General features: G+C 44.1%; 1 protein-coding gene across 1 annotated transcript; it reads right to left on the bottom strand.

The window, feature by feature from the left end:
• Nucleotides 1-5,547: 5,547 nt before the first annotated feature.
• Nucleotides 5,548-14,123, bottom strand: GPR83 (G protein-coupled receptor 83). Its single transcript, XM_064409491.1, has 4 exons — nt 10,584-14,123; nt 9,604-9,729; nt 8,441-8,574; nt 5,548-7,622 (listed from the first exon to the last, which is right to left on the bottom strand). Exons 1-4 carry the CDS (start codon nt 10,968-10,970, stop codon nt 6,998-7,000), a joined length of 1,272 nt encoding a protein of 423 aa, XP_064265561.1. The 5' UTR covers nt 10,971-14,123; the 3' UTR covers nt 5,548-6,997.
• Between the last annotated feature and the right edge of the window lie 19 nt (nt 14,124-14,142).

The raw sequence follows: 14,142 nt of genomic DNA, 5'->3' as shown, positions 1-14,142 counted from the left end.
GTTCTTCTGCACACGCTTTGCTTACAGTGGCTCTTGTGACATTTAAAACTTGTGATTTAAACTGCAAAGAACAAGTAAAAATGTTTATTCCATTAGCAGATGGTGTGCCTCTAAAAGCGGCTGTACCCACTGTTTTTCTGCCTCTGGATGTTGTCAGTCAGTTTTAGAATAAAGATTTTTTATGTCCACTTTTTTTTTCTTTATGGGGAACAGTGGATGTTTTAATAGCAGCTTTGATTAGTAGTTTAGTGCCTAAGCCTAGAACCCTATTAACAAAGGATGTCCTGACTGCCCTTTGTGAACAGAAAGACAGAAATCAGGTCATGAGTGGTTTTCTGAAGAGGGAGGTAAGAGGGATTTAACCCCCAGTACAGGCCCAGGTGAGTCTGTCACAGAAGCAGGGAAGAATCAAAGCTGTGTCATGGGAATAAACTTTCCTAGAAATCTTTTATTTGAGCACATTTTGCATAGACCACATGAGAGTGTCACAAATGAAAACCCAGCCATAGGTTCAGGGCAGTTTGTGTGTTTATATCATGCAGGCTGTGTGGCCAGAAGCTCCAGAAGACTGCTTTCCTCATAATGGAATAGTTGACTTAATATACTAAATTACTAGTGCAATGATAAAAAGTAATTACTCCTATAAATCATTGAAAAAATATATTTCTGAAGTGACACAATATAATGAAAATACTATGACTTTATGTCATTATATATTCAAACATCTGTTTGGTTCATATCATGTTATCAACCCTCCCCTGAAGGACTGCGACGAAGAGCTCACACTATAACACTGTTTAATCTTTTTAGGTAGTAAAATTTGCATCCTCTCTTTTGTTTCTTCAGATTCTTTGATGTGAGTCATCTCAAACTTTTTATAATCACTGAGATTAACCAAACACTTTCATGCAAACAACATTCCTGGCATTTGAATTAACTCCCACCCAGCCCAGAGGCTGCTGAGTTAATCCCCTTCAGTCAGACTCTTGCTTTCCCCACAGAGCTCAGGGAAAGTGCCTGAGTGCCTGGTGCCTTTGAAGGCATTTGAATGGGTAAGCAATCCAAGGATGAAAACAGCCTGGGCTCACTCTGCCTGTGCTACCTTTCAATTGCTTTAGCTCTTGCACACTTACAAACTTCACGTACCTAAACCAACAGCAGTGAAATCTCCCATCCACCAACAGAAGAACTGGGGGCTTTGTTTGCTTTTTCCCTCTTGTCTGAGCTCAGTTGGGATGAGAGAAATCTGTGCTGCTGCACAGCTCAGAGCAAGGCCTCTCTGCTGGGAATCTGAGCTGCAGGATGAGAAACAGAGCCTAAGGCTACTGACTGCTTCTCTTGGAATGTGTTTGCACTGCCAATCAGGAATGCTGGGTACGAGGCTCAAGGGTTTGGTCCTTGCTGTCCTCCTTGTTCAAGTGTCAGATCATTCCTGAGCTCTGTCTCAGGACTTCTTCAAGACAAATTCTGGCAAATAGTTCACTTCTAGAGCAACTTGCAATAATCACTAGGGATGAGGCCATAACAATGTGGTTAACACCACCCTACATGTCCCTCCAACATATCCCACCAAGTTTTGTACCTTCAGAGACTGATTATGTGTTTTTAGAACATCTGATACATGTCCTTAACTTCATATTATTAAAAACTGGTGACCTCTGACAGACCTGTCACATCAAAGTGTTTTTAACTGGAAAAAAGCCTACCAAAAATATAACTGTCTTAAAATCCTCATATCCCTGTGACCTCAGGGTCTAAGAGACAAGCACTTGTACCACCACATATCTGCTCTGGATGGACCTAACCCTACATGTTGCGGAAATAAGTTAGCTGACACCTTACAGCCAGGAATAATTTGTTAGAACTTCAGTTATTTAATTGGTGCCCTGGATTCATCTGGGATACAGTTACTTTTTTCTTAGTAGCTGGCCCAATGCCATGTTTTGGACTCAGTACGAAAATAATATTGATAACACACTGATGTTTTGGTTGTTGCTGATCAGTGCTTATCCTAAGCCAAGGATTCTCAGTTTCCCAAGCTCTGCCAAAGAGCAGGTGCAGAAGAGGCTGGCAGGAGACATGGCCTGAACAGCTAACCCAAAATGGCCAAAGGGATGATCCACACTCAGTTTATAAACTGTGGCAGTTGGCCAGGAGGCACTGATTTGTTTTGTAGATAAAGGCAATTTTTTTTCCTGGTCAGGACATCGTGATGATCACTGGATTCACCTCTGCCTCTCTAACTATCATTAAATGGCTTTGAGCCTAGGGCAAGAGGTGGAAAGTTTCATTGCACCATGACTCAGAAATCTCTTCAAACTTGCAAGCCAGAGGACAGGCTATGGGGGACGTTGTACCCAGAAGAAAAAAGGATGGGCCAAAGAATTTCCCTGCTTTAGTGCCAGTCCAAACCTTCTCACAAGCCCACTGTGCCACCCCCAGGGGTTGCCCTTCAGTAGGGCTGTGCAGGATGGGAGAGCAGAGGAGGATCTCCTTTGGTGGCACAAGGAAGATCAAGAAAAAGACAGCAAGGCACCAGCCACCAGCACTGGGCACCGAGGCTGTGGGAAGGCACAGCACTCCCGGCCAAGCCTCCAAGAGCTGTAGGGTGGTGTAGGTGCCTTTCAGGTGCAGAGTGTTCACAGCCCGCTGCTTCAACACAAGGCTGGCAGACTGCGTCAGCAGGGACCTGGCTGAGCTCTCGCCAGCACTCAAGAGCTTTATGGATAAGGCAGATGTGAATAATAGTTATTCTCAGTCTCCTGGGAAACTGCTATTCTAAAGCTCTCGCTGTGTGTCCACATGCAGTTTCTAGGTCAGTCTGCTTAGAGGACTAAGACATCCCTGGAGCTCTTGAAACAACTGAGTGCACCCATGGGTCATAGCTCAGTGCTGTGCAGCTGTACCTGTTCACATCCCAGAGCTGTACAGCTTCATCCAGCCATTGCTAAGCCCAGCATAAGCTCCCTACTAGGTAGCTTCAGTGCACAATTGTAGCCTGAAATTTGGAACAAGCAGACAAGTCTGTAGCTGGCAATGATATCGTGGTCTTGTAGAGAGATCCATTCATGACTTCTGTGCAGTTCATAGCCAGACTCTTTTAATTGTGGTCTACCCAAACTGCATCCAAATACATCTTCAAGTTTCACATTTAATATGCAAATATTTAAGACTCCCCCTAATAAAATATTTCTAAGATATCCTGAGGTGGAAGGGACCTATCAGGATTATTCTAGCCCTGCACAGGACACTCCAAGAATCACACCCTGTGCCTCATGGTGTTGTCCAAATGCTCCTTGAACTCTGTCAGGCTTGGTGCTGAGACCACTTCCCTGGAGAGCCTGTTTCAGTGCCCAGCCACCCTCTGGGTGAAGAACCTTTTCCTGATATCCAGCCTAAACTCTGCCCAACACAGCTTGTGTCCTGTCACTGGTCACCAGAAGCGAGAGATCAGAGCCTGCCAGATATAAGAACCGTGTTTGTAACAGCTAGTGGTGTCTATTCAATATATTCATTGAAGGAATTAGAGGTTTGTGCTTTTCAGAAAACTGTGAAGTCTCTGGAATCTCCTAGCACTTTTTCTATAAGAAGGGTGGAAGTAAATAAAGACAATTTGGAGATGGTGTCTGATATCCTTTGAAAATGCCAGAGAGACAATGGAATTACTATTCCTGAAGTTACAGGACATAACTATATTTTAAACAGCTGCCTTTTCATTTCTATCAGCCAAGAAGAGAAATTCGTCCCACAAAGACAGGAGAAGAGGTGGGCTGCCCTGCAGTTAGAAACAACACCAGCCAAAGCTGAAGTTACTTTCTTCTGTGCAGGAGAAATTTGTCATCTTTTCCTTGCGTGATCTCAGTGTTCTTCGAAGTGTTGTCCTTTCATGCATAAAAGCAAGAGCTGGTTTCAAGGATTTGTTTTCCCCTGAGTGCTATTCAGAATAGCACAAGCTGCAGAATATATCATGGCACTGTCTGTGTTCCCTTGCAAGGTCTCTACATTTTTCTACCCAGAGAAAATGTATAAAACACTAGGAAAACACACAAAAAACCTGTTCTTGGGCTATGCAGATCTCCTGCAATGAACAGCTGTTCAGTGCCTTGTGCAACACCTCCTAAATTCAAAAGATAGCAAAAGCTCCAGCTACAGCAGGCAAACACCAAATGGAAAACTGAAGATAATCTCCACCCTGTACACATTGTGTCTCATTTTATCCACACTCAGATCCTCCCTTCACACCCACCAAGATGGCATCTGAATGCAGTTTATGCACCAATGGCTGTATTAGAATTTTAAAAGAACCCTCTGGTCTGCAAGAGAGATGGGGTAGAATGGGGTAGAATGGAAAAATACCACGAAACCTGGATGCCCAAAATAAATTGCCCAGAGCATAATATTTTTGGAGTATTTTGCATCAAATTGCACTATCCCCACACTGATTTCAGCAGCACTGGTGAATGCCAAATGTCTGTCCAGAATCCCAAATCAGACATGAAGAAAATGAAAAATAGCTAATTATTCGAAATTACGCCGTACCACATTAAGCACATTGTAGCACACACAGTGTATGATGTACAGTTTCCAAGGACACCATTTCCAGGGCTTTAATCATGTCCCCCTCTTCCACGCTGTCCAAGTCTCTCTGAGACTTGTACCTCTGCTGGCCACCAGCCACCAGTTCATTCCCGAACAGGCTCCTGAAGTTCACTGTCCAATCTATCTCTTCTTTTCCTTTTATCCAGTCCATCCCTCCTGTTCCTTTGATTCAAATCAAACAGCTTTGACTTCTTGCATCCCCCCCTTGTGCCCAGATTCAGGATTGAGCAGAGCCTGGAGGAGAAAGGTTTGCCACCCAGTGCAGGGGTGCAGGATGCAGAGCTGTAACTGCAGGAGCCTCACTCAGACTCACCAGCAGCATTTGAGAGGGCATTTGAGGATTTTGTCTACTGGAGTTACAGCAGTGTCCTTCATATATAGAAGGATGACAACTGCACTCAAAAACTGTGAATCTTAAGATGTTTCCTTCATCTTCAGAAAGGACATCTTACTGAGGTACTCAGCATTCTCAGACATTTATTTGCTAGTAAAGTGCTGGATTCTGCTGCCACTGGAATGGGGAGCATGGTCCACAAGCTCTGCTCAACTGGGAAAGAATAGAATAGAATAGAATAGAATAGAATAGAATAGAATAGAATAGAATAGAATAGAATAGAATAGAATAGAATAGAATAGTTAATTTTCAAGGGACCTACAATGATCATCTACTTCAACTCCCTGAACAATTCAGGGCTGATGTGTTGCAAGTGTTGAGGGAGGAAATGGGACTTGGTGTAAGGTTCCAAAGAAGACAGGAGGAAAGATTTGACTCTGGAGAACAGTGATACAAAATATTCTGACTCCAGGGGCATTGATAAAGCATGGTAAAATAGCACTGGATTCACAGTAAGAGACTGATAACCACTTGTGCAAGGGCAGGTTAGCTGCAAGGAGTGGTAGATATTTCAGTCTCTATAAATACTGAGGTGTGAAAACTCCGCACAAGGCTTAAAATAATTTCAGAACTGTAAGTTTATTGCAGGACACTGAGAAAAACAGCTTCACTTTTTTTTTTTCCCCATTTATAATGAGATTTTTCTCACTTCATTGCTGAGTGCTGCAAGTTAAATGTGGAATGGGTCACCCTGGTGTGATGTTCAAGCTAATTTCCACAGCACAAAGAAGTATTGTCTTTCTGTGCAATATAAGGTACAGTTTTTGGAACACCATTTTTTTGGTTATTCAAACCCATATTTTCTTCTGCTAAGAACATTAAGTTCTGAAATCTGCTTCAGACACTTGGAGTCATGAATTTTCTCAGCCACTCCGAATAGGACACATCTCAGCTATCCTTAAATGCATCAAAATTGTACAATCACCAGAGGATAAGTTGCAGGCTAATATTCCATTTTTATTACTTGCTATCAGAGATACCATCTCTTCTCTCAAAGCAGTTAATTTATGAACTGATTCCAGAGATCTAACTTCTTAGTTGGAATGAAATGTCCCAAATGTCTGAAGTGACAAGTACACAGGTGCTTTACAGGGTAAGAGAGCAAGGTAAAGGCAAGGCTTCAAAGGCAAGTTAAAAATTCAAATTGTGTGATCCTCTAGCTGTAGCTTGACAAGATGAAAAGATGTTTTGATAAAAGGTTCTAGTCCAAATTCACAGCAGCACTTAATTATCCATTCTCCAACTGTGAATGTTATGGTCAACTTTTTGTATGTTTTTTGGGTTTAGTTACCTATTTAAAAAAAAAATCATCTACTTACTTGAAGAGTAGGCATCCACTTTTCTTCAAATCTATATTAGAAAAAGTGCCTGTGATCTAAGAGGCTCCTATTTATCAATGTCTATCACATCATCCACTTCTGTAAGTGTATTTACACACACACACACACACACACACACACACACACACACACACACACACACAAGAAATAATTATGGAATAGATCTGTTCATTCATTCTGAACAGGTCTTGACTTTTCAGACCCCAGTTCAGAAAGAATGCCTTCCTACGCAGTTGCACTGGATCTCAGATAGCAGCCTAGCAACACCTCAACTATTTCCATGTTGCTACAAGGAGAATCAGGAAAGTGGAAGGGAGATCTGATGTAGTGAGACTGTTTTTTAAGTACCAGTGAAACACAGAGTCCTAGTTCTAAAAAGGCTTAGTCATGCAGGTAACAGCAACACACATGCAGGGAACCCCATCCTGCGAGCCAGTCCAAAGCCACCTTGACAAAGACAAAAGTTCCTTCCTGGGAAGAGTTTGCTTTCTCCCCTCTAGGGTCTCCACACCATTGTCACCAGCCTGCATCACGCATGCAGCCCTTTCACACTGCCTCATGCAGAACCTCCTTCTTGGTTTTACCACCTGTTGCATGGCCAGGGCTCCACATCTTCCCACCGTTTTAGCTCTTGCCAAATCTATGTGCAGTCCAAGGCCACTGTTCAGCTCACAGCTACTATTGGCTCAACTGCAGAGATGTCTGTCTTTCCTGACTGGACGGTGGAGGATGGTGGAAGGACATGGGAGGCTCGCAACCTCTTGAAGTTGCCATTTTCTGGCCAAGCCAGTCGGTAGGATGGGACTGTGGAGGGAAGCCTCTGTTCCGTGGGCCTGGGGGATTTTCTGCACATGCTGAGCAAAGCCTTTAGCTCTGATCGGAAGCTGTCATTGAGCCAGCAGTAAATGAAGGGGTTGTAGCAGGTGCTGCTCATTGCAAACCAGTGGAAGGCGAAGTACAGGGCGTTGTTGGTGTGGATGGTCTGGCTGGAGAGGAGGACGACATAGCAATTCAAGGGGAACCAGCAGACTGCAAAGAGGACGACAACGAGCATCAGCATCTTGATGGTCTTCTTGTTCTTCTTGCGAAGGACGAAGTACTGCTCCACGGTGACGTCCCCGATGACATTGCGCAGCCAGAGCTTCTTTGCCACTGTCACGTAGGCAGCGGAGATGATCAGAAGGGGCAGGACATAGAGCAGAATGAAGGTTGTTAAATCAAGGTACTTCCAAAAGAGGTCAGCGGGCTCAGGGAAATCTGGCAGACACAGGCACCGGGTAACATCCTCACTGCAAACGGAGAGACACAGGGACAGGATGAGAGGCACATATGGCCGGGCACAGCAGGATAAGTACATCAGAAACAAGGAGGCAGCTGGGAGAGGGCTCCTGCCACAGGGCCTGAAAGCAAACACTGATTTATCTCACAAATGTCACAGCTGAGCAGAGCACTGCTCTTCAAGGATCTAAGCCATGGAGCAGCCAGTGAGCAATGTGGTGATAATTTCTTATGAGCATTCATGACCTTATGATAATTTTATGAATTTCATCAATTACAAAATTTCCAGCTGCACATAAGTAGTTTTTTATTTTCTGTCCTTTGGCGAATAGGAACATTCTCTGCACATATTAAGGACCTTTCCCTCATTAAAGCACTTTCCAAATACTAAGGTTCTTGACAGCTGAGACCGATTTATCTATTTTCCTAGGGCTAAAGAGTAGATTAAAACCTATTGGGTTTTAGTGTGTTTCTGTTTGGTTGGTTGGTAGGTTGGGTTTTTTTATTACCCATTTCTGGTCTGCCCAAACAGGCCAGATTGCTATATGGCATAAGATGCCAGTGTATAGAAGTAAAGGGTTAAGCCAGACCCTCTAACTTCTTAGCCTCTTTTGTGTGGTTAGTGGGACAGAATAAAGATAAAATATCTAAGAATAAAAAGGACAGGATATCAGACATTGCAAAAGGAATCAGACGAAAATTGTAGTTTAGATCCACATCTGGCTGACCTTGACATATGCTTAAGATTTTTAGTAGAATATACCAAAGTATGGCTGCTCAGAGTTTGGCTTCCAGGGAGACTGTGGAGGAAAGCAAAGCACATCCTTACCTGTATTCAAAGATAAAGAGCTTTTGGTAGATAGCATGTGGAAGGGAAAAACAAGTTGCCATGATCCAGATTACACAGATGTACATAACACCTTTTCCAGTAGATATGCGAGGTTTGAGGGGGTGCATTATAACCTGTGCAAAATAAACCAAAATCTAGGCTTATTCCATTTCTGGGAAAAGTGACACCTTTTTTTTTTTTTTTTCCCCATATGATCTTCCTGCCTGAAATCTATTACTTAATGTGGCAATTTAATATGCAAGCAGTACAGTCTTCACCCAGCTCCCAGTGACTGTAAGCTGTACATGACAACCTGAATTTTAACACCATGAGATATGGTTTAAGTTAGGTCCTAGTCCTATCCTCAAATTTCAGTACTTTTACCTAGTACTTTTCCCACTTTCAGGTAGGAAAAACTGCATACCAGGAGCTGTTAACACATGTTCATTACAAGGTTCAGTTTCCTTCATAGAAAAAAAAAAAGTGGAGAAAAAAGTCTCAAACTTTTCAGTATCAGTGACCCAAAGAACCAAAGGGTTTAACTAGACCTCCATGGGAATGATTCTGATAGTGAGTGCATTTTCTGGAAACAATCTTTCTAGCAGAAAATGCCAACTGTAAACAGTTTTGGGTGGTTGTTGGGTGACTCCAAGCTGATAATACCCAAATGTCCCCAGCTCTGAGCCCATTATCAACAGCAAGCTACAGCTCTGCTTGTGACAAACACCAGTGTGCTACAGTCAGATCTCCAGATTCAGGGTGACAGAAGGTGGGACATCCCAGAACATCAGGAGATAGAGCAGAGAAAGTTAACCAGGATGTCCCTTACAACCCTGATGGACAAACCACCACAAAGGAGAGCTTTCCACATGAATTCCTATCAGGATCTTGACCTTTCTCCTTGTTTGAGAGCTACTGCATAAAATTATCTACTGCATAAAGCTCTGTTTACTCAGCTGGAAGAGATAGCAAGGTGATGGCTACCTCCTTCCTTCCTGTGGGTTTGAAACTATTCTGACAACAAGAACTGCCCCCTATCCTGTCAGCTCCTCACGAATCTTATGGTACTCTGGGAGCTGAAAGGGAAAGGACATGGGATCATCCTTTCTCAGTTTATTTATGCCCCCCAAGCTTTCCACCTCTCTGCTTCAGAGAGGTCTCACCTGGTGCCTGTCCACAGCAATGGCTGTAAGGGTCAAGGCAGAGACGTGGAGGGAGCAGTACTGAGCAAACCTACTGACGTGGCACATCCCCTTCCCAAAGATCCAGGTACTGTTCACAAAACGAGCCTAAAAAAGAAGAAGACCATTAGTTTTGTGCCCCCCACAACTGCTTATAGGCACACCTCCAGTACACAATTCCTTGTGCTGTGTAAAAGACACTTATAAGATAGCAGGTTCTTTGTATAATTGTATAATTTTCTGGCTTCTGAACACTGAAGAGGGCAGGTTACTGCTGCTCAGTGGCCTTCCCAACAATACAGCAGCGCTGCGCAAAAAGGTGTTTGTTCTATTTACAGTGTATCCTTCTGCAGCCTCGCTATTGAGTCAACACATTTGCTCTTCCTTTTAATCTCCACTCGTGGGATAGGGCTGACCTCTACATCTAATCTCACTTCAAGCAAACTGCAGCTTTTCAGAACAGCTTGTTAAATGATGCTAAGCATTCACTTTTTTTTTTCCCCAAGAGGTTTACAGCATTGCTTTCAAAATACTTTAGAAAAGAGAAGGAAAAAAAAAAAAAAGATCAGAGTATAAGTACTAAGTAATCACTGCAAGGCTATTATTGCTCAAGTACTATCTGGGCCACATTTTAAAAATGGGTAATTTCCGATCTTCAGCTAGATAACAGGAATCAGAGAAGAAAACTACGTGTGGGGTTTTTCCAAAGCCAACTCCAATAGCTGAAATTTGGAGTGGACAGGTATCTGCAGAACATCCACACCCTGCCTATAGCAGTGTAAAGCAGGACAAGACACCAAAGCACCTTTATGGCACTGCAGAGGCCCAGAGAAATTTACTGTAGTCACGGGATGGGTTGTGGTGGTGCATCCCCCACCCCCCCAGGCTGCACCACGTCTGAGAATGCTGAGGATTCCTTTCCCTCAGGGATGGGCCATGCCAGGCATCTCTGCCCCTCTTACCAGCGTGAAAGGTGTGTTGAGCAGCGTGATCATGATATCGGCTACGGCCAGGTTCACAATGAACAAGCTGGTGGCGGAGTGCACGCGCTTCGTCTTGATGACAACGTGACACACCAGGACATTGCCGAAGAGGGCGAAGACGATGATGAAGGAGTACGCCGCGATGAGCAGGGCTTTCACCGTGGCGCTCTGCGACTCCGCTCCGTAGCGGCTCCTGCCCACAAAGCTCTGCCAGTCGGCCAGGCTGTCATTGTCCCAGGAAAAGAAACCCGACACGTTCGGGACTACAAAAGTCTTCTCCAGGCTCCCATTGAGGGGCAGCTTGCCTGGGGTCACAAAGGCGTTAACCAAGTCGGGGAGGGCGAGCCAGACGAAACAGGATAACATCTCCGGACCGCTGCTCGGCTCCTGCGGCTCGGGAAGCGCTGGTTCGCGGAGCAGCGCCCGCTCCGGGCTCCGGCACAGCCGCTCTCGCTCGCTCACCCTCGGGGGCTGCGAGCACGGCACACGGGCAGCAGCAGCGGGGAGATGCCCCTGCTCCCGCAGTGGGCTTCTCTCCCGCTCAGCTCGCCGCTACTTTTGCTCCTTCAGCCAGCTTTATATCCCCAGGCGAGCTCCGAGCCGGGATCTTCCGCGGTCATTGGGCTGCGTGACATAATTTGTGCTCTGACGTGCTGCTTTTCCATGCAGTTGCGCTCCCGGGCGCTACTCCGAGGTAAGTACATCTGTGAGAATGGCAAAACCACTCTCTCCCGATGTCAGAATCCGTTTTCTCTCCCAGCAGCCCAGCTCAAGCAAATTCCACGCTGTTTATACACCAGCAGCACGTGTGCCAGCTCTGCTCTCTGTCAGGACAGGTCAAACCTGAGCTGTTTTACAGGTCTGGCAGGCAAGTTTCAGCATATTTCTTAGAATGAAGAATAGAATAGAATAGAATAGAATAGAATAGAATAGAATAGAATAGAACAGATGAATTGTAAATAACAAGCTGCCTTGTTGTACTTGGAGTATTTTTCCAAAGATATTTTTTTCTTTCAGAGAGACATGGAATACTCAAGTTTCCCCTTGGTAGGTATTTCCTCTCAGTCCTGCTGAGGGGAATAAGAGGAAGGAATAAAAGTCTGATGTGAAACCGCTTTCTAGGGTTTGTAGAAACAGAGGTAGTTAGAAAGGCGATTACAACAGGACAGAGGACAGAACTGTCCCAGCCCAGTGAGTCCAGTATCCAAAGCAAAAGAAGCTGTATGCTGTTCCCAAGCACTGATGAGACAGCAGAGTGTTCCCTCTGCCTTTCCCACAAAACACAGGAGGAAACAGAAAATCAGGACCAGGAGACTAAGACCCACAAATCTTACACAGAAAGATGTGCCACTTCCCAAGTGCACATGAATAGTGCTGCACCTCTGCTGAGGACAGATCTGCTTGGATGATGTCAACTAATCCCAGCCAGAGCTGGTTTTATACATAAAAGGCTTTACTTAACCATTAATTAAATTACCATTATCTGAAAAGCTTGTATTATTATAAGCTGGTCACTCACTGGAGACAATAACTCTTCCAAAAGATGTTTGTGACTACCTCAGTGAACTGTTCAGGCTGCCTTCTCTTCACCACTCCTCAGGAGCTGGGCACAATAGAACAAGCAGAATAGACAACCCACAGTGCTTCTCTGCACACTGCTGCCACAGTCTGTTTCTTACATTAAATTGTCCAATTTGAGCTCTTTGGGCAATTCAACTGTCTCAGAGAAAGCTTTCCAGTGAGCCTGCTGGAGCTGCTAGGGTGGCAGTCACACCTGACCATTCATGTCCCACTCACAAGCGCTGTCAGGAAACCAGTCTCAAATAAAGGCCCAAGAAAATAGTAGAAAGTAGGACAGAGCAGTGTTCTTATAGGTTTGGGATGAGAACAGAGGGCTCAGTGGCATATGTCCCCCAGCTTGCTATACTGCTCCAGCAGTTCCCAAGTCCCCCTCTCCCTTCCAGCACTGCTGGCCAGTGTAAGGGCATTCCCTCTTCTGCCACTCAAACACCAGCTCTTATTGTTTCATGTCTATTACATCCTGTTCTCCTGTACTATAATCTGTATTTCATCAAAAATCATCAGCTTTGTTTATTTATGCTCCTTGATCTAATTCTTAATTTCTAGCAGGGTACCCTTGCACATATAGCTAGAGCTGCCATTGCCTTTGAAGATGAGGTTCATCCAGGAGAGCAGGGTATCTTCTCACCTCCTAAGTCAGGCTGCTGCAGGATGGGAATCTCCCTCCCAGTAAGCTCAAGCCCACCCTCCTCTGAGCTGCATTCTGTGGCTTGTGATCCAGATGAGGTGGTCCAACCACACTGGGCAGGCCACCCAAATTATCCACAAAGTGTTATGGAAAAGCCCAGTGGAAACTCTCTGTGTCAGGTGTACCCCATGTTGCTGGTGTGCCTTTCTCTGCTTCACACCTTTCTGATTTAGTTTTGTATCTAAAACATGCTCCAGTATGAGCTATTTAAGCAGCTCACCTATGTTTGGTTGTCACTAGGGAACAGGCTATAGCAGATTTGGCAGCTTGGTACCTGCTCCTGCCAACTTGCTCAACAATCCTCAGCACTTCAACAGCACTTCAACAGTAAAACAGGCAGCTGCACAGAAATGTCAGGATTTGGCATGCTGAATGAGGTTTTTATAAAAGGTACCTGTGAAATGATGCAATTTCTGAAGTGAAAAATAATGTTTTAAACAAAGCTACATGGAAGGACCATGAATTCAGGTAATAAAAGTTGTCAAAAATACCTTTGCAAGAACACTTTTAACAAGATTATAACAAATTAGAAAGTAGGCCTGGTGGGAATAAAAATTATAAGAAGAATATTAAAAAGTCAGCTAGATGTGCCAAAAAGTTTGGAAGCATTCAAAAACAGGAATGATACCTTTTTTTTTTTACATACATACACAGCACAGTGTGCTTTTCTCCCTGCCCCTGCTCCTGGGAACAATCTTTCACTACCATGGCTTTAATGACTTTTTGAGCCTTTCTGGAGCAGGGGAATTGAAATTACATGGGTGAGAAGTGATTTTTCAAAAACTATCCAGTGTGACCTCTGAGAAATCATGTTGATTTTCGGAGCATCTTGCCCCCTTGTATAACCAATCACATTAATGTTTAGGACAAGCATCTCTTTACAGTACAGTCTTTCTCCACACACCAGTTACATGTTTTCCCCTGAAGTGAAGGCTGCTGTGTTTATCTTCCATAGATAAAACACAAAGCCACTGTGAATTTGACAGCTGACTAAAAAAAAAAAATTGTGAAAAGGAAGAAAGAGCCTTTGATATGATTCCTATTACTCAGACACATTCAGCTAAAATCTTTTCCTAAGATGTGTGTAACATCAAAATACAGAGTCCTCATTCATACTGCTTGAATTACAGAGCTGAATTCATTCTCACATACTATGATGTCTAATAACAGTGCAATACTGGGTTTAAGTTCTCTTGGTAGAGTTGAAATCATTAAGGCATTTTACAGCTTCAATACTGAAAACTGCATTCTTGTGTCCAATTATGACTC

The sequence above is a fragment of the Passer domesticus genome, chromosome 2, assembly GCF_036417665.1.
Source record: "Passer domesticus isolate bPasDom1 chromosome 2, bPasDom1.hap1, whole genome shotgun sequence".
Classification (NCBI taxonomy): domain Eukaryota; kingdom Metazoa; phylum Chordata; class Aves; order Passeriformes; family Passeridae; genus Passer; species Passer domesticus.
This window is presented reverse-complemented; position numbering and strand designations above follow the sequence as displayed.